This window comes from Dermacentor albipictus, chromosome 9 (assembly GCF_038994185.2).
Source record: "Dermacentor albipictus isolate Rhodes 1998 colony chromosome 9, USDA_Dalb.pri_finalv2, whole genome shotgun sequence".
Lineage (NCBI taxonomy): Eukaryota > Metazoa > Arthropoda > Arachnida > Ixodida > Ixodidae > Dermacentor > Dermacentor albipictus.
Genome location: NC_091829.1, coordinates 95,135,869 through 95,155,636, shown reverse-complemented (window position 1 = coordinate 95,155,636; position 19,768 = coordinate 95,135,869). Strand labels below are relative to the sequence as shown.

Below are 19,768 nucleotides of genomic sequence, written 5' to 3'. Positions count from 1 at the left end.
TGGCCTCCTCTTCAAGGGATTTATTGCAACACCAAGTACTGAAGTTACTCGCATCTGTAATTCTCTGCAAGGTCATTTGCACTGGTCAAACCATCGAAGTTGATTACCGCAGGCTTTTCTCCAAATGCTTTTTTCCACAACTAATGCTTGCACCTTCTTTGGACTGCTGTAGCTGCATTATGATTCCAGCTTAGTTGGTGCATAACACTGTTAAATAGTTATGTCACAAGTAGTACAGGAACCAGGAATTAGATGTCTTGCTTAAAATAGGCTATGGTCAAACATTTCTAGTCCAGCATATATGGTGATTACAGTCATACGGTTTGACCTGAAATTTATTTTCACAACTATTCGTCCAACATATGGTGACCACAGTCATGCGGTTTGTCTCGAAATTTATTCTCAAAATACTTTATTAAAAGGCATGAACAGCCAGAGACGCAGTGCCGCTACATGTTGCACAGATGAGAGCTTTAGAATATATGATCCTTGATTGTAACGAAATTATTGGAAACACGGCATTTTCACGCCCATAGCGTTAGGGCGCCAGAAAGCTGAACAGGCACCTTCGACAATGCTAAACCTTGACGTTATGGAGAAGCTTTCCAAAAGCGTTAGAGAAATGAATGCGTCCACGTCGAAAATTTGCAATGCTATGACCTGCAACAGCTATCCCATTCTGCAAAAGCAATAATAAAGTCCGTCAAAACATCAGGGAAGTCTAGCAAACACCAAATCTCTCGAAAAGCGCCACATAAGTCTGTAGCACCGTACACCTGTGTGACCTCACCGTAGCAATGGGAAGCGCCGTGTATGGAACCCCGCACAGAAGGTCGCCCTCGATGTTGTCTTCTTGGATCTTGGCGACGACAGCATCGGCGATGTCATGCTGAAACGTGAAATGGAGGTTTTTATTTCTTTTTCAAGTGGAAGTCGGCTGCACAGCAAGAATCCTACCATGCCTACTTGTAATATCCATGCTAGGTCGACAAGTTGAAGTATACATACAAGTAATTTCGGGTAGCTCACGGATACTCGGAGGTCCACGTAGAACGGAGAGGTTATGCCACTCTTCAGCGTGAAGGTGCCAAACTTGACGGCTCCGGCGTCAACCAACTCGCACGCCAGAGTTTCTCCCATGATCACAGGCAGGACACGTGAACGGGCTCGTCGATGTTGATCGGCACGAACAGAGCGTCACAACTGGACATCAACAGTGTTACGTACACAGGCGACGGCTCGATCAGTAGCGCGATGGGGCCCAGCAATGTGCTTAAGCAAATCGTCTTCAGGGGACCCGCTACAGATATCCCGCGCAGTTTGCGAAGCGGACCCAGGCACCCAGGCGCGAGTCACGTGCGAAAAACTTGGACTTGCAAACAGATGTGGACGTCGACGCGGTCGAACGGATCGTTGGCATGACAACCGCGTCTATATTGTGATGATGATGCCGACAAGTCGCCTTGTCCCGCGAGCTACTTTTGGCTTGCGGTATTGAGCACATCGTCGTGACCCTCACGTTGTTGACGTTGGTATGATCGCCGATCTGACCACGGTTTAGAGCAGACGGCGGTAGGTTTGACTTTAGGCGTGGACTAGGAGGTTAATGCTGGTAAAGTGTCGCGTAGTATCATTTAATTCTAATAGCCGTTGCCCGGTTCGGGTCATCACCCTTCAGTCGGCACACATTCCCAGGGGCCATCAACATCCTCGTATGCGGTAGCGACCGTTCGGGACTGACGACATGCCGAATCTGGCCGCGATTGCGCTGCGGGGATGGGCGTCACGCTGGCGCTTGCCTGCGAGCAAGAGGTTGATGGCCCACCGACTTCGCGCCCAGCTGCCGCCTGCGATCGCAAGCAGCAGCGCAACGGGCCCATCCCCCGCAGTTGTGTCAGCTGCTTTCCACATGTCATCTACTGCATGTGTCAGGTATGAATTGAATCTATTGTTCGCTGATAAAAAGCCTCATTCGCGACGCATTTGCATAATGTCAAGTGCTCGGAACTTTCCCTACCCGACAGCGACGTTCGACGGTCTCGCGACACGCGCCCTGTGAATAATTCATCTAGGCGTTTGACAGCGGTCTATTCATCTCTGTAATCGCCGTTTTCCTCCTCCCCGGGCAGGCAATGTACTAGTACATGCAAAAAGCAGATGCAAACCTGACCCATGTACTTGTGTCTAGAACACACACACGAAAGGACGTTCTTTCTACTGAGTCCACTGTGCGTTTGCACTGAGGAGCGCCGGTACACTCTCTCCCTAGACCAAAGTTCCTTCTGTGGCTTCTCTGCCGGGGCACGCACAGTCTCCCCGCACCAGCCTTGCGGGCCGAAGTCGTGCAAACGAACGAAACACTCGCAAAGACACGTCTGCGAGGAAAACTTCCTTGTTCCTGAAGGCGCGCCCTGCACACAGAAAAAAGAAAACAAAAATGGGTCCCCGCGTGCTGCCCTACGGCTAGCTTTTTACCCCACCGTACGTGTTGCTGGCAAACGCAGGGCGGAGAGCATGACAAGCGAACGGCGACGTCTGCCCCGGGTCGCTTCGGCGAACGACCTGCCGGTGCGCGAGGCCCAGGACGATCTCATGAGCATTGTGCTGGGCATGGACTTCGGCGAGCCGGCCCTCGCCGAGGCGATGAAGGCCCTCGGCGGCGCGCTCGAGTACAACCTCCCGGGGGGCAAGCGCACCCGACTGCTGGCCGTCGTCCAAACCTACGAGCTCCTCGCAGAAGAGGCAGCCCCGCACTTGCACCTGGCCTGCCTGGTTGGCTGGTGCGTTGAACTGGTGAGGCCGCCTTGTGGTCGTGAAGGCTCTCTGGGAGCCAGTACCTACGTGCTTATGCTGTGTGCCAGGCAATTAACTCTGTTAAGGCATGCGAGTTTCAGCTGGTCAACTTGCGAGCACGTTTTGAAGAAATGGGTCTAAGTGTGGTCAGGCAGAGTGCATGACAGTGAAACTGACCCCCATCCATGCTGGGATTCCCTGGTGGTTGCATTGCTGCCACATGTCCCACGCAGAGCAGTGACATTAAAAATGCATGCAGGCTCCAACTCTCAGGTGGCGTGAGGTTTACCTTCATTTGGCTGCCAGCGGATAGCCATCAGTGATAGCTGCACAGCAGATGGGGCTGTGGCATTATGACCTTCCTGCTCATCCACTCCTCCCCCCCCCCCCCCCACCCCTATTTTCACGCCATCATTTGTCACACTGATTGGTCTTTGGTAGCATGACAGTGTTAAAAAAATCACAAGTGTGTGCAGTAGGCTGGAACGAAATGAGATTAAACCAAATGCCAACTCTTCTCAATGTGTGTACGTGCTCCTGTGTCAACAGTGACAATGAGCAATGGTTCAATGCCAAGTATTGTGTCTGCACACACTTGAGGTTGTAGAACATATGACACCTCTCATGTCATGACACCTAGTAATTACATGTCACATGTTTATACATGTTTCAGTGTGTATGTTTAGATTTTATTCATGCTACATAATGCATCGAACTAATAGCAGACTCGTCAAAACTAGGGGCAATCAGTCACATTAAGTGGCTGGTACAGTTCAGCTTGGCTTTACATTGTGGTCACCGTGTGTAACTCAGCTTCCTATGCGCTGTTTCGTTTGTCTCTATCGCCATGTCTCAAAAGTGTATTGTTTGCAGCCATCTGTGCAGTCCACATGCCTTCTTGTGCACTGGAAACAAAAGACAGTCTATTAACTAGACAAATGAGGAAATGAGCATGGCACATGTTATTGTTTGATAGACACTTCCTCATTCATCTTGTTCTGCATGTTCACCTGCTGAGGGCATGAGCGAACCAACCAACAAGTTGCAGCTTCGTCTCGTATACGGATATGAAGCACCGAAATATATAACTTCCTTTTTTTCACGTTTTCTCGTGCTTTTGCATTATTTTCTAGAGTACGTTTCTCGCTTTGTAGTATTGGTTAGTTTTGAACTTTTGCACACAGTCTCTTGAAATTAAACATGTCAGATCATAATGAGTTTGCGCCCCCATGTTCTTCAAGGCTTGCAGAGTTTCATTCATCTATTCGTTTTGACAGTGTTTCAGGCATACATTATTCTTTGGAAATGTAAATATTTCTCATAGACCACCTCGAAGGTAACGCAAACATTCAGTACCACCAATTCTTAAAACATTACACCATGTAAAATCAAATCCATGACTGCTTAATCTCACTTTACTGTAAAAAAAGTTGCGTGAAAATGCGTTACAAGGAGAAGTTGCATTTGTTTTTGTATGCTGTGCAAAATGAATAAAGAAAACGGTGCCTGATTTGGAAAGAGCAAACAAAATTATATAACTGCTTTAAGCTTTAAGCGAGAAGAAAGCGGGTTAACCGAGGGGCCCGATTTTTATTATTCATGTCATGAGAAGCCAACAAACACTGACACCAAGGACAACATAGGGGAAATTATTTGTGCTTAATAAATGGAATGAAGAAACGATAAGTTAATGGAAATTAAAGTGGGTGAGAAAACAACTTGCTGCAGGTGGGAACCGAACCCACAACCTTTGCATTCTTCACAAGGTCCACCTCTGGCATAACTTGCATCACATATACCTGGTTCTGTGCCAAATAGAATGCACTGACCTTGGCATAAGGAAGTAACGACAACAATAAACATGTGGGATGCCGATTTTCCTGTCCCCAGGGGCCGCATATCGCTTTTGTGGCTTTGTCTTCCTGAGAAGTCGCAAGACTACACATTTATTTATTTATTTATTTATTTATTTATTTATTTATTTATTTATTTATTTATGTATTTATTTATTTATTTATTTTCTGATTCATATATACATACTGTAATGAAGCAGACGTGCCCCTGTGTATGTGTTGACTGAAGGGGAAGACAAAGGACCGTGCCGTGATCGCAAGTGAGCACCGTGATACGGACAGCCCTTGTAGTGTCTTTCTAAACCTAGCGTTCCACAATGTCAACAACAATAAACCTCGTTGCATTTGGTGGAGGTTGCCGAGACCCTTCGCCTCGTCCTGGAGCTCCGCACTCAAACCCTGCCAACAAGATTGCCCTGCACTATGCCTGATCCCGCCACCTCGTTGCCTGCACCACCGGCTGCCACTGTCGTCTGCGCCGGCGTCCCTCGTCAACGTGACCCACCCATTTTCAGTGGGACCGCCGAACATGACGTGGGAGACTGGCTGTCATAGTACGAACGTGTAAGTGCCCATAACAAATGGGACAACCAACCTAAGCTGACTCACGTGCCTTTCTACCTCGCCGACGTAGCCAAACTTTGGTTTGTTAACCACGAATCCAACTTTATAAGCTGGTCAGCGTTTAAGACTCTTTTTGCCGAAGTGTCTGATCGCACAGCTGTGCGTAAGCTACACGCTGAACCGCATCTATGCCAGCGCGCACAGCAGCGTGGAGAGGCATTACCCTGCTACATTGAGGATGTTCTCGATTAATGCAAGCGGGTAAATCCCAGCATGCCAGAGGATGACAAGGTCAAGCACATCCTCAAGGGCATGAAGGACAGTGCATTCCTGATGTTGCTGGCCCAACTAGCTTATCCGTCCTCATTAACCTCTGCCAGAGCTTTGACGAGCTGTGCCGCCGACATTCCATCGCCCGCCAGAACATTGAGCATGCCGATTCAGCATGTCTCGAGCATTGCGATTTCTACCAACCTGACCGACTCAACCCGCTCGCAGCATATCAAAGATTTTATTCGTGAAGAGGTGGCCAGGCAGCTCTCGCTGCTGCCTCACAGCGACGCATCTATGGCAGCTTTGCCTCCAACGCTGCAGCAAGCCATCCGGACTCAAACATCTGAAGCGCTTAATGCAGCTCCTACAATTGTACATATTGTACGCACATACCGTCAGTCTCAATTGGGATCGTGGCGGGAGTGCACAAACAAAATGGGAATGACATAGTGGGACAGCATTCACTGAATGCATTGTAAGTATGCAATGAGGATGGTTAGTATCATGTATAATTTGATTAACAACAAGAAATGAAGAAAAAGATATTATACTACTGCAGGCTGGTATAAGCATTCTGAGCATTAACGAAAAGAAAACTATGTCGCAGATGTTTTATCTTATAGTGCTGTGCAAAATATTTCGAACAAAAGGATGTTAGCAACGGGGGGGGGGGGGGGGGGGGTGACGCAATCATTCCATTTTCTTTTTGTGAAGGAAAAAAAAGGAATATCTATAGCAGTCAGCATGGAACAGTGTTTGTAAGTGTGTGCAAGTATTAGTTTCTCGTGAGACGTGTCTGTGATCTATAGGTGCGTTTGGAAGTGTCAGTTTTCTCCAGGCCATGAATGAGTTTATACATGAACTTGAAAGGAAGCTTTAGCTTGGGACAGATCTCGTTTCCTTATTCAAATAAATTTAAAGTGCACAAATGCTTCTGTGAGACAATCACTGGACCGATTTGAATGTAACTTGTTGCATGTGAGAAATACCTTCTAGTGACTCTAGGAAGCAGTATTATCATTTAGAGTGTGGAATTTTCGACAAAAATTTCTAAAGTTGCTTAAAAAAATTAAGCATGAAGTTTACAAATCCTTAGCTCAGCACAAAAAATGCATATCGCAGTTCTGTAAACTGCATCTCTTAGAACTTCTAAACTGGATGTTGGATATATGAATCTACAGCTTAGGTCAAATTACCAAAATGTTTACCACAGTATTGCAGAAATCCTACTAAAATATTATTGGTATATTGGTAGTCGGAGTGATGTATAATGCATCAATTTTGTCCACTTTGATGTAGCATTAATAGCTGCTGTCTACTAAATTGTGATACCTTGATTAATTACGTAGTTGCAGATTCGTAAACCCAACAGTTTAATTTTTTGAAGTTTTGTGATTTTCAACAATTTTTATTAAAAGATCAACATCCTAAATAAAAGATTTGCTTCCTACAGACATTAGGTTTTCAACATATTCTTTTAGATGTGACAAACCTTACCAAACTCGGTGAAGCGATTGCCGAGAAAATCTATTTGTCCGTTACTGTGCAGGCATTTAGATACGAGCTCGTGAGCTTAAGCTTCTTCATAAGATAAGATGATTTGGCTTTGATTTCACTCGCCAATTTTGTGCAATGGTAGGAAGGCTGGGGCATGTTTCAGCCAATCAGTAACAAGAACCAGCTGCATGTTCCAGAGATAAAAGGAGGGTTCGCCCACGTGTGCAGCTCATCTTTGCATGACGTGATGCTTCCATTCAATCAACTTCACGTGCAGAGTGATCAGAAGCAGACAATGGGGGAGTCGTCTAGGATTGGCATTTCCGGTTGGCTGACACAGCCTGTAGCTATCACTGCCCTCCGAAAAATTGGCAAGACGAGTTTCCCCCGGGTGCTTCTTCTGCCTTGGTCAGTTGGTGTCACTGACCAAGGCCACTGGTGTCACTGACCAAGGTGTCACTGACCACCAACAACCTAATGCGATTAATTTGTTGCAGTGTGCGCAAAGCTCAAAAGAAGGAGCACACAGCATGTGAAATGTAAATATAGAATACATGGGCTATATTAAGATGCAGTCGTATATAGTTTCTTGAAAATTCAGACTCCGATGGATTAGAATCTGGTTAATTGAAGCAGATATAGAAATATTGACTGAACTACATTAGTTTCAAGGCCTTTTGAAGTCTCTTAGTTCGAACAAGGATTTCATCCAATTCAAACCCGGCTTCCCATGAGCTGAAGAATGTGGTGTTGTACAGCAGAGAGAACATCCATCGGGCGTGTAATGTACTCTCAAACATCAGTCTAACATACTTCATGTGACCAAAGGTACGAGTTGAATGAAGTCAACTAATATGCTCCATGAGCCCCGTGCAGCATATTTTCTGTTAAACTTGACATGAAGTAACCCTCACTTGCACAGATGTTTTTCATCGAACGGCAGCTGCTTTATGTAGTCACCTGGCTGGCCTAATTTATGAAGTTGCCCCGCAGTAATATTGCTGAGCAACACCAGCTCTCATGCTGTTACACTTTCCAAGGCCTCAAAATACATAGTCAATTCACAAATACGGTCTCGTTAAAAGCATTATGCATGATTATGTAGGTCACTCAAACGTGCCCAAAGTTCCGTGAAATTTCAATGAAACAAATAAATGCTTTGGGTTTCTTTTGCATCTTCTGCACATGATTTGGTTCTTGATAAGGTGTTGTATGCATGCTTCACTTGAAGCCTACTACAGCCACACCTTGGCCTCATTTAATATGCAGGCCACTTTGCATGTCGTTACAAACACTTGCACTGGCTGTACATCTGTTTGAATGCAGCCATGCATGCACATACATATGTCAGGGAAGAAAAGACTTGAACACTGGCGGCCTAAAATCTAGAGTAAATTCTGCCATGAAAGCAATACAAGATGCCTTTGTGCATTCTCTTTGTGCATTAAGAGTACCGTGTATATTCATGTAAGGGCCGCGCTTTTCAGAGCGCAGCTCTTGAGCACCCGTCCCTGGGGTGAGCGTTGGCGGCATAACCGAGCGAACGAACACAGCGAAAGATAAACGAACAAATGTGGAGCGGGAGATGAAACAGGAGCCGCGAACGGTGGAGACATCGCAGGAAACAGGTGTTATCCAAGTCCGCCCGAACGTTCGATGCGTACTCGTATCTGGTCTCAGCCGGACTGCTCGTTCTGTGCTATTGTGTGCTCGCGTTAACTCTCACTTGTTTGGTTTGCATGGTTTGGTCTCATTCGCGCTTGTTCCGATTGTTTTGCAATCTGATTGCGTGCGCGATGTGAATTGTGTAGTACTTTCTGGAAACCATGCAGCACCAGCGATTACACTGGAACCTTCGATGAGTTACGTATAAAAGCCGATGCGCTTGACTTGCAGATGTCTACATGTCTCTCAAATTATTTGCCTCAGTATATCGCCCAATGATAACACGTATACAGCTGCATTCAAATTTCGCATTAGGGAGTGTCGTAATCAGTGGTGATTTTTTTTTTCTAGAATCTTGGCTGGGTGAGGCAAGGATCATCGGCCTTACACGAATCAGGCCGATGACTGCCCACTAAAGGGTCGTACTGTTTCCGCAACTGTAGTAGAGGGTAAGAGAGGCACAAATGACATATCATAAACGTTTTTATTACTTTATTTTGCTGATCCAAACGGGGCTTCCTTCTCTAGAAATGAAATGCCACCGATCTGACTGCAAACGCTGCCAACACAGCCAAGACGATGCGCCGCACAAAGTAATGGCGCAGCGGCGGCAATGGAAAAGCCGCTAGCGTCATCTAGCGGTGTCAAAACGGGACATTTTGAATTTTTTTTTCAAAAATTCTGCACTCCAAAGTGGGGGTATGCTCCTTATGTGAGTATATATGGTAGCTATTCCCACGCAGGATCCGCGCTTCGGATTGATCACCCCATACAAAGGATAACCAAGGTCATCATTGTCGCTTAAAAACGCGTAATTCTGCCCGAGACTGCATTTTACTCAGGTGTGGATAACTTGAACTTCTGACAGCCTAACAAGAATTATGAGGAACCGATCTCATTTGCTATCCAGGAATGTCTTTAGCATGTCTTGGGAGGTGTTAACTTGTGGCACTATGTGGGTGCCACTCCCTTTACCACCGTGCCTTACCCCATAGGCGGGAGGCAACTGGTACTTCGAGTGCCATTTTCTCAAGGACCAGTTCAGGACATCACGCAGCATATGCGACCAGAGGTGCAGCGCTTGAAACTACAGCATCTCGAACACTAGCTGTCAGGCGGGAAGAAGGCAAGAATGCTCCCCTTGTCACCCTACCATTGTGCGGTTCTCACATTGTGTTAGACTGATCTACTTCGGGATCAGCCCTTGAAGATGGTTAAACATTCACAAGAAATCACACCATCAGACCTAGGAACTCTGGTCCTGAAAGTCAATGCCTTAGCCAACCGCACTACCATGACGTTGAACAAAGTGTGAATGCTGAAACCATTGCGTCACGAGGAAATGGCTGTGATGCATGCTACAGCACATAAAACGAACGAGCACTGAGGTGTAAGAGTGTTTTGTCACAAAGGTCTTGCTTCTCTTCACCAAGAAAGCATCATGTTAAAAGCAGTGCATGCATACACAGGCACAGAAGGCCAGACACAACATAAATAGCCAGTACTGTTTTAGTGTAATGGAGTGGTGGAGCAATGCCAGAAATACGCATGATTATTCCTTTACACTCCTGGTTCTGACCTTACTTTGTCACTATTGTAGTGTAAGTGGCAGTGATGCACCGCAAGCCAGCAGATGATGCAGGGACCCATTTATTCTAGATATGATATAGCAGCATATCCAAGGGTGAGGCATGTCATCTCTAACTGCACGGCTGGACTAAGCTAAACAAGAAAACTTTCCCTTCTGTGTTATGCCATGTCTCTTATATTGTGTAGTACATTCGTTTGCTTTGTATTCTGCATAATGCTTCATTAACTTACCAAGCTAATGACCTTGTTAATAAAGGAAAGAAGCTTTTCAGTTTTTGATAAGGCTTTGACCAGGTGTCAAGGCAACAAGGGTGCGGCGTTGATTATTGTCCATGCATGTCTTATGTAGCTCCAGTGCTACTTCCTCATGTTGGACGACATCATGGATGGATCAACAATACGCCGCAGCCACCCATGCTGGTACACGCGCCCTGACGTGGGACTGCGGGCCATCAACGATGCCCTCTTCCTCGACAAAGCCCTCGGCTGGGTGCTGCGGCAGCGTGTCCGTTCGCTGCCCTGCTACCTTCCGTTGCTGGAGCTCTTCCATGAGGGTGACCTCCGCACCGTGCTTGGCCAGGAAATGGACATGGTGTCTGCCGCTGCGAGCAACAAGTGCAAGCCCACGATTGACCTCTATTGGGCCACGGTCACATTCAAGACGGCCTTCTACTCCTGCGCTCTGCCCATCCGTGCTGGAATGCTTCTGGTAAGATACCTGTCATCAGTGTTTTTTTCATCATCATCATCAGCCTGGTTACGCCCACTGCAGGGCAAAGGCCTCTCCCATATTTCTCCAACAACCCCGGTCATGTACTAATTGTGGCCATGCCGTCCCTGCAAATTTCTTAATCTCATCCACCCACCTAACTTTCTGCCGTCCCCTGCTACGCTTCCCTTCCCTTGGAATCCAGTCCGTAACCCTTAATGACCATCGGTTATCTTCCCTCCTCATTACATGTCCTGCCCATGCCCATTTCTTTTTCTTGATTTCAACTAAGATGTCATTAACTCGCGTTTGTTCCCTCACCCAATCTGCTCTTTTCTTATCCCTTAACGTAACACCTATCATTCTTCTTTCCATAGCTCGTTGCGTCGTCCTCAATTTGAGTAGAACCCTTTTCGTAAGCCTCCAGGTTTCTGCCCCGTAGGTGAGTACTGGTAAGACACAGCTATTATACCCTTTTCTCTTGAGGGATAATGGCAACCTGCTGTTTATGATCTGAGAATGCCTGCCAAACGCACCCCAGCCCATTCTTATTCTTCTGATTATTTCTGTCTCATGATCCGGATCCGCAGTCACTACCTGCCCTAAGTAGATGTATTCCCTTACGACTTCCAGTGCCTCGCTGCCTATTGTAAACTGCTGTTCTCTTCCGAGACTGTTAAGCATTACTTTAGTTTTCTGCAGATTAATTTTTAGACCCACTCTTCTGCTTTGCCTCTCCAGGTCAGTGAGCATGCATTGCAGTTGGTCCCCTGAGTTACTAAGCAAGGCAATATCATCAGCGAATCGCAAGTTACTAAGGTATTCTCCATTAACTTTTATCCCCATTTCTTCCCAATCCAGGTCTCTGAATACCTCCTGTAAACACGCTGTGAATAGCATTGGAGAGATCGTATCTCCCTGCCTGACGCCTTTCTTTATTGGGATTTTGTTGCTTTCTTTATGGAGGACTACGGTGGCTGTGGAGCCGCTATAGATATTTTTCAGTATTTTTACATATGGCTCGTCTACACCCTGATTCCGTAATGCCTCCATGACTGCTGAGGTTTCGACAGAATCAAATGCTTTCTCGTAATCAATGAAAGCTATATATAAGGGTTGGTTATATTCCGCACATTTCTCTATCATCTGATTAATAGTGTGAATATGATCTATTGTTGAGTAGCCTTTACGGAATCCTGCCTGGTCCTTTGCTTGACAGAAGTCTAAAGTGTTCCTGATTCTATTTGCGATTACCTTAGTAAATAGTTTGTAGGCAACGGACAGTAAGCTGATCGGTCTATAATTTTTCAAGTCTTTGGCATCCCCTTTCTTATGGATTAGGATTATGTTAGCGTTTTTCCAAGATTCCAGTACGCTCGACGTTATGAGGCATTGCATATACAGGGTGGCCAGTTTCTCTAGAACAATCTGCCCACCATCTTTCAATAAATCTGCTGTTACCTGTTTGTGTTTTTTATGTACATTCAGATGGCCGTGTTTCGATCTGGATCGCAACCATCTGGAGCATGCTGTAGATCAGACCCGGATAAGGCATGCCCAAGCTGAACGTACAGCCCCTCACTAGAGCAGTTGAAGGCTGGGAGCATAAGCATGTCATTGCTTTTACTGTTGTAAACGAACATGGCGAGTCAACAAGGTACGCACCAGCTGCTGCACACACAATGTGCCAACAATTGAAATTGCATCAGCCATGTGACCGAAACTCTGCCGGAGACTGGTCATGCTTCCACATCAAATATGAACTTTCCTCCGAGTGCTCCGAGATGGAGCAAACTGCTCTGATGGAACCAGCCAAATGTAAAGCGTACCACCAGAGTGCTCGAAAGCGACCATCCAAATGTGCCATTATTTCTGTCAGTGTCTGCCTCGCAGACACCGACAGACACATTTCACTGTTTTACTCATGCGATCGCTTTGCAAATGTGGAAAGGTAGGACAGGCTGGATTAGCAAGCAAAGCAGCAGCTTGGTGTCTCTAGTAATCTTTGCTGCTGTGCTTCATGGTGTGCAAAATGTTATGCCAGCATATGACTCCACCCGTTGGGTAGTCTAATGTTGTTGAGGCTTGCTGTTCAGAACTGTGAGCACTGAAAAACCAGAGTGTCAGCATAGCTGTTTATTCTGTCTGTCTGTGCCAAACCCTTTTGTTTGCAAACATGCAGCTTGTCTATTCGTTTGCTGTACCCTTCCTATTCCCTTTCCGATGAAGCAGAGAGGTGTTTCACCCCTTCCAGAGACAGTTGCCAGCCTGTCTCTGACTGCTTTGTTTTAACGCGAAAGCTTTACTGGCCGCGACCTTGCGATTTCGCCGTGACGGTGCTCCGAGGAGGCACATGACGTCACAATGCGCGCCTCACTGCGGATATTTCTCTCTCTCTCGCTCCCTAGTCACTACTGCGCATGTGCCACTAGTAGCACCGAGCCACAGGTGTTCCGCTTGTTTTTAAACTCTAGTGAACTTTGATATAGCTAACAGGTGTCCAACACATTATCTGGTAGAATAGTGGTGAGTGGTGGCACATGATAACGCTCTCAGGGTTAGTTCTAGTAGTAAAACATAAATACCTCAGAAAGTGGAGGGGAAAACGGTGCTACGCTAGCTCGTTACGTGTCTGATGCTTGTGAGAGCATCAGACACGTAATGCGAAGATGTGGGTTCGTATCCCACCTGTGGCTAGTTGTTTTTTCACCCACTTTCATTTCCATTAATTTATCATTTCTTTAATTCAGTTAGTAAGTACAAGTAATTTCCCCTATGTTGTCCTTGGCGTCTTTGTTTGTTAGCTTCTTATCATATGGTAAATGACATAACTTTAATATTTGAGTGTCTGTGGCTTCTACCGCTATAATGAAACCACAGTGCGAGATATAATACAGTATTGGTTCCAGCAAAGTGAAATGTTTGTTCACTAACAGCTGAAACATACTATAATATTCTAGCAGTGAAAGCATCACTTGGCAAGAACAACTTGAAATGGTGCACTAGAGATGCATGCGTGCTTTGGCCAACCACTTGGCTTGGCTGGCCTGCAGTTGGGAAACCAACGTGTGCTGATCCTGTGTGATCACATTGATCATATTTTTGCATATTGATAACAGTGCAAAATGTATTTTTATTTTACTGTCACTCATACGTAACTTATCGGCACAGCAGGCCACCTGTAGGCAATCAAATTCGACAAATGATTTGCTGGCCTGTCAAAGGCATAATGGTTGCGTTTCTTTAATATACCCTATAACATCTTTTCACCAATATCAGTGCGTGAGCTTATAAATAATGTAAGATACTATAATGAAGGTATTTTCACGCTGCTTGCGACTTTGCTGTAACGAGGTTAGATTAGTAATGTAGCAACATTTCGGCCAGGAACACGGGTTGCGTTTTCTCGTAACCATTGGGCACCTTGCAGGCAGGCATCGAGGACAGCTCGTTGCATGAGCAGGCACAGGAAGCAGCGCTGGCCCTCGGCCGCATCTTCCAGGTGCGCGATGACTACATAGACTGCTTCGGCTCGGTCGAGGACATTGGCAAAGTGGGCACTGACATAGTGGACCGCAAATACTCCTGGCTTCTGGTTACTGCTCTTCAAGTGGCGTCACCGCAGCAGGCCGAAACTATACAGGTATGCGAATAGGTTTGCTACTTTTATTCTAATAAAAAACAGCGACTGTAGACACCAAGATGTCATGAGAAGGTACCATGCATTAGAACGGATTTGGGATGATGTTTCACATAACTTGAAGACACAACAGAAATAGAAAGTAACATTTTTTTATAAAAGACATGTTGACATGCATAAATTATTTATCATTGTTTATCTTTTTTTCGGGAAATGGTTCTCACCCGCTGATGACTTAGTTATTGCTAAGTCGATGACATGCCTGCATGCATAGAAACTTTCCTGAATGTTGTCGTTGATTCTTCGTGCTGTCTATGTTGTTGCCGAAGCTTGTATAATCAGACTATGTGCGCGATACGAGTAGTATTGTACTTTATGAAGGGCACGGGAGCACCAGCAATTACGCTGGAATCTTCTATGAGTCGTGTACAGTCGACACTCGTTGACTGCGGACTGTAATAATCCAGCTAGGAAGGTTTGTTCCATCCGAAGTCTGTTATATCCAAAATTAGGGTCACAGCGTGTTGCGAAGTGATGGAACTTCACATGTACCATCATCTAGACTGAAGGCGATCACAACCACGAAAACACCAAAATTAAACTAAATATAATGTATAAACGGGTTTACATTGTTATCATACAACCACTTTCCGGACGCTGGTTGCCGAAATATGGCAGTTTCCCCACACTAGCACATACAGACACGCACACAATGACAAGATTAATGGTTGCCACGACGGTGGGGAGCCAGCCAGTCAGCTCCTTGCCATGCCGCTGCCGCGGTGACTCAAGCATTAGCTACAGTTCGTTTTTCACACAAAACAATTCTCGTTAGAATAAGCCGGCGTCCTAATTTCACCTTTCACGACAAACGGCGACTACCGTCAAACCTGCTGCATGAACGAGAGCTGCGGTAGAGGCAAGTTCAACTCTTAGCCCGCATCCGGCTTCCGCTGCCCTGCATGCTGGATGACTCAGTCACATCATGTGCTTTACAGTCTGAACGCCATGAAAAGCACTCTGTCTTCTTTTTTTTTTTTTTTCGTAGATCGATGCGATGAGGAATGAAGCGTTCTCAAAATGATGGATTTTGCAATCATGAGTGGCTGTTTTTGAAGCTCTGTATGCTACAGCATTGCTTATCAGATCAAGCCTAGCGGCACTTTTGGCACTTCGGCGACGTTGATCTGCCTGCATGGTCAAACTGAAAGATTCTGTTAGCCGGCAGGATGTTTCGTAGGACACGCTGTTGCGCGGGACATGCCGTTGCAGGCGGCTTTCTGCTAGTGCCTTTGTTCTATAAGAAAAAATGCATTTTCGCACGTTTCTCAAGTGACTGGAAATATTTGCACAAATAGCCGCTGCAAAATATGTTGTATTTGCACAATCTATACAAAATGTGCCCGAAGATTTGTCTGTTGTAGCCGATAGTCTGTTATGGCCAGGTCCATTGCATGGGTAATACAGGTAGACCAAACTAAGCAACAAGAATGGCCTGTTTTGTACAAAAGAATGTTGTATGCCGATCCGTTGCAACAGGCATGGATTGTATAAATAGTCGACACGCTTGACCCACTGATAAGATTTTCGATGAAGATGCATGTGTTTGTCACTGTCGTTCTGCCCGTGTATGACTTGTTTCGTGGGCAAAAGTTTCCCCGATAAAAGGTTAGTTTTGCGACTCGCCTTTGTACCACGCTGTGATTCCTCACCATCATGATGTGACAATATGACAATATCCTTTTCAGGTACTGCATGCACAATCGTGCACACCAAGATAGTGCATAACAGCAAAAACACTGATGAAAACAATCATATCTAAAACGGGTTGCAACATCTTTAAATGCTTCTGATTACACCTTTGGTGCATATTTGAATAATACAATGTGTAAAGTGTTTGAGTAAAACAAGTTGGAAGGTAGACGACTCGTTGTATGCTCACTGCCTCAGTATGTCGCCTGTTGTGGATTTACTTCTTTCATGGCTCTTCGCAGTGTGTTATCAGACATATCTTTCAGACGACTTGGATGGGTGCTTTCCAAGTGTGCTACACATGAAGTAGTTGTTGTCCTCATATCTGACATTTTTGTAGAGAGCTCTCACATGCAGTCCGCATTCAGTAAACTTAATAAATCTCGCCTGAGCATAGAAAATTCTTGATCCATTCTGCAGCTGTACGCTTTTCATGATCCCGAATGTGTGAAATGTCGCTAAGTGTTCAGTGTACAGGATTTGCCACGTCAACAAGACGTGCAACATACATGACAAATGGCAACACTATGAAGCAAGAAGGAAGTGTTGTGATTTTACTAAAATTAAACTCCTATTAGTGTTTGCCATTCACAAGGGTCCGTCAGGCACACATTGCTAAACGTGGCTGTTGCTGCTAGGTTGCAGAGGCTCAATTCGGTTCCTACTGTTGTGTTTTGGACAATCCCTGTGAGCATGAGCAAAGCATGTGTAGTGTGAGCGCCGATTGATTTGGCCCCCAATTTGGAAAGTGGCCCATGTCATGGATCGGTGGTGTGCTTTTCTTGTGAAGACTGATGGACGTGCCTGCGACCTTCCGAGACCTTACTGACTCCACTGTTGAATGTAAAATTACTCCTCTAACTTGAGAAAATAGGGGAAGGCAGGAGATGGAAATTCAAGACGATGAGCAAAACGAGAACAAGGTGAAAGCAGGAGCCAACGTTTCAGCAAGTGGACTTGTCTTGAAAACAACAAGTCCACTTGTCTAAACGTCTTTCACCTTGTTCTCGTTTTGCTCATCCTCTAACTTGAGTAACACAAGGAAATGTGTGGGAAGGGGATTGGGTCAAATGCAGTTTAGCTGCCAGCGGCATGTAGGACCCAGAAGTCCCAGCAGTAGGAACTCCTTGGTTCAGTGGTGTCCAGATAGGGAAACGCAACCCGAGACCTAAAGACAAATATCTAGGATATGTATCACTGAGCTCAGTGTATACTATCAGAAACTGTGCTGTAATTTCAATCCAATCAAATACTTTATCCTAACCTAATAATTGCTATTGCCTCCTAGATGTCAGTGCACATCTTTGCACATTTATTTGCTGCAATTTTTTCGTGATTAGATATATGACGCACAAGAGACTTTAGATAAGGAGACACGAACCAATGCTGAACGCTAAGTGTAAGTCACAATTGCCAGCTTGCTAGATGAGCACACATCTTTGAAGCACATGAGACACACACAAGGCTTCGGACAAAAGTGTTGACTAACGACTCAAAACAATAACTTGATATTGCCAATAAGAAAAAAACAAAAATCAAAAGCAGCATTATAGAAAAATCGTTTTGTGCAAAAGTAATACCGGTGCTATGTTGTTGCAGGCGCACGTGGGACGTGGTACCCCGGGCGGCGCTGACGAGGCAGCAGTGAAGGCAGTCTACAGGGAGCTGAATCTCCCAGGCCTCTATGCAGCCTACCGCGAAAATGCCTTTCGCGACCTCGATGCCCAAATCAACCAGCTGCCCCCCAATCTGGCCGAAGTGTTGCGTCTCCAGAGGGATGCGTTATTGAAACTAGACTCGTAGCCACCTGCCCCCATTCCCTTCATATCTCTAACGGACGTTATATATAAGCTCTAAATGTGAGTGTACATTAAAACCACATCTCTTTGCTTACTCATCTCTTTTCCAACCAGCGTCGCACACATCATTTATCAATTTTAGTTGCTTCCAGAATAAAATATCTCTGTACTGTACATGTGGACAACTGTTTTTCTGGCCGTGAAGGCAAGGCTACAGAGCCAAAGCACATTTGTGGAACCCACGATGTCGTTAGTGCTTTCTAACGAGGGATATAGAAATCGCTGTTTACCATAGTGCGTATCATTTGAAAAGGCATAACATTTACCACTCAATGTGGACATCTTGTGCTATTTTATATTTTGTTTTTCTGAGTTTTGGCTAGCTGGTTAAACGTGCTTGAATTTGCGTGCAAAAACTATGAAAGGACCGGACTGAAGTAAGTGCACAAGTACGTGACACTAAGTCTACAACTATCAAGTGTTTATGTTTCAGAAACTCGTGAGTAGTATACGTGTGGCCACACTGCATGCTCAGTGACATGTTCCCGAGCCTACCGACGCCATCAACTGTCGCCAACTAAAATCATTTCTATTTTTGCACAGATCTAAGTTCGGTCTTCATTCTAGTGCTTTCCTAGTGTTTTCTCACGAATTTAAGGTTTCTCCAAGGAAAATAAAATGGCATTCACATCTTCTGGTGGCTGTCATGCACCGACTCATCGACTTTAATAATACAAACTTCAGCAACAAATGCCTGTCAAAAACAAATGAAGCAGATGGTGTGTGTTGAAATTTGTTTAATTGTGGCTGCATTCATAAACGTAAGCAAGCTATGTCAAGTCCAAGAAACTGACAGTGGTGCCATACTGCCCCGAACTACTTAGCGCAGTAACGCAGGTGCGCAATCTTGGCTGCACAGCTTCGTTTCTATTACCAGAAATGGTTGTCTGCAAGTATTATACATTTATCTTGTGACTAGAGAAGAGCTGCTGAGAAATTTAGAGCGAATGCATAAGACTTTGGGGATCTTGATGTCGGCTCATCACGAGCGACCGCCACTTTTTGAGTAATGACGAGCCAGTTTCTCAAAGGTATTTTGACACTTCCTGAATGACTTGCATGCACAAAGTAGATGGCGGTAGACGTTCTACCATCACTTTATTTATTGAATTAGATTTTCCACACTACTACTTGCAGTCATATTCAGTGGCATAGCTAGGTCGTCTGGCACCCAGGGCCCATAGGTCTTCCGTCAACCCCCACCGGGCGTAGCCGGCGGAAAGAGGGGTCTTCAGACGTATATAACACCCCCCCACTGGCCCCTTGCACCTGGGGCCCACGGCCCCCCGACCCCCCCTGTTGCTATGCCACTGGTCGTATTTCTCTGTTCCAATCGTGTGGCTGAAGCATATCTCGTCATGACAATGAGTCATTACGGCACATACTTTACCAAAAAAAATGTGCTTTTAAGGCATTAGAAAAGAGGTCGCATGTGTCACTCTGACATCATGATTTCATGATGTGGTAGGACAGCAACTGTAAGCTAACGCTTGCAACTTTGCAATAACTTTTTTTTTCCTTAGCTGGCTTCACTTACCTAGTAGATAAAGCTGGTGCAAAATACGCATGGCAC

At 45.5% G+C, this 19,768-nt stretch overlaps 2 protein-coding genes across 2 annotated transcripts in view; one reads left to right on the top strand and one right to left on the bottom strand.

The window, feature by feature from the left end:
* Window positions 1-1,332, bottom strand: part of LOC139049519 (uridine 5'-monophosphate synthase-like) — a 49,941-nt gene extending 48,609 nt beyond the window's left edge. Inside the window, exons 1-2 of the mRNA XM_070525052.1 lie at window positions 1,009-1,332; window positions 791-889 (exon numbers count right to left, since the gene is read on the bottom strand). Of these exons, the coding sequence (XP_070381153.1) occupies window positions 791-889; window positions 1,009-1,140 (231 nt within the window). The 5' untranslated portion in view covers window positions 1,141-1,332. The remainder of the gene's footprint in view (window positions 1-790; window positions 890-1,008) is intronic.
* A 124-nt stretch (window positions 1,333-1,456) lies between these two features.
* LOC139049520 (farnesyl pyrophosphate synthase-like) lies at window positions 1,457-18,309 on the top strand. Its single transcript, XM_070525053.1, has 6 exons — window positions 1,457-1,572; window positions 1,696-1,932; window positions 2,505-2,793; window positions 10,585-10,944; window positions 14,375-14,587; window positions 17,936-18,309. Exons 2-6 carry the CDS (start codon window positions 1,745-1,747, stop codon window positions 18,137-18,139), a joined length of 1,254 nt encoding a protein of 417 aa, XP_070381154.1. The 5' UTR covers window positions 1,457-1,572; window positions 1,696-1,744; the 3' UTR covers window positions 18,140-18,309.
* Window positions 18,310-19,768: the final 1,459 nt, after the last annotated feature.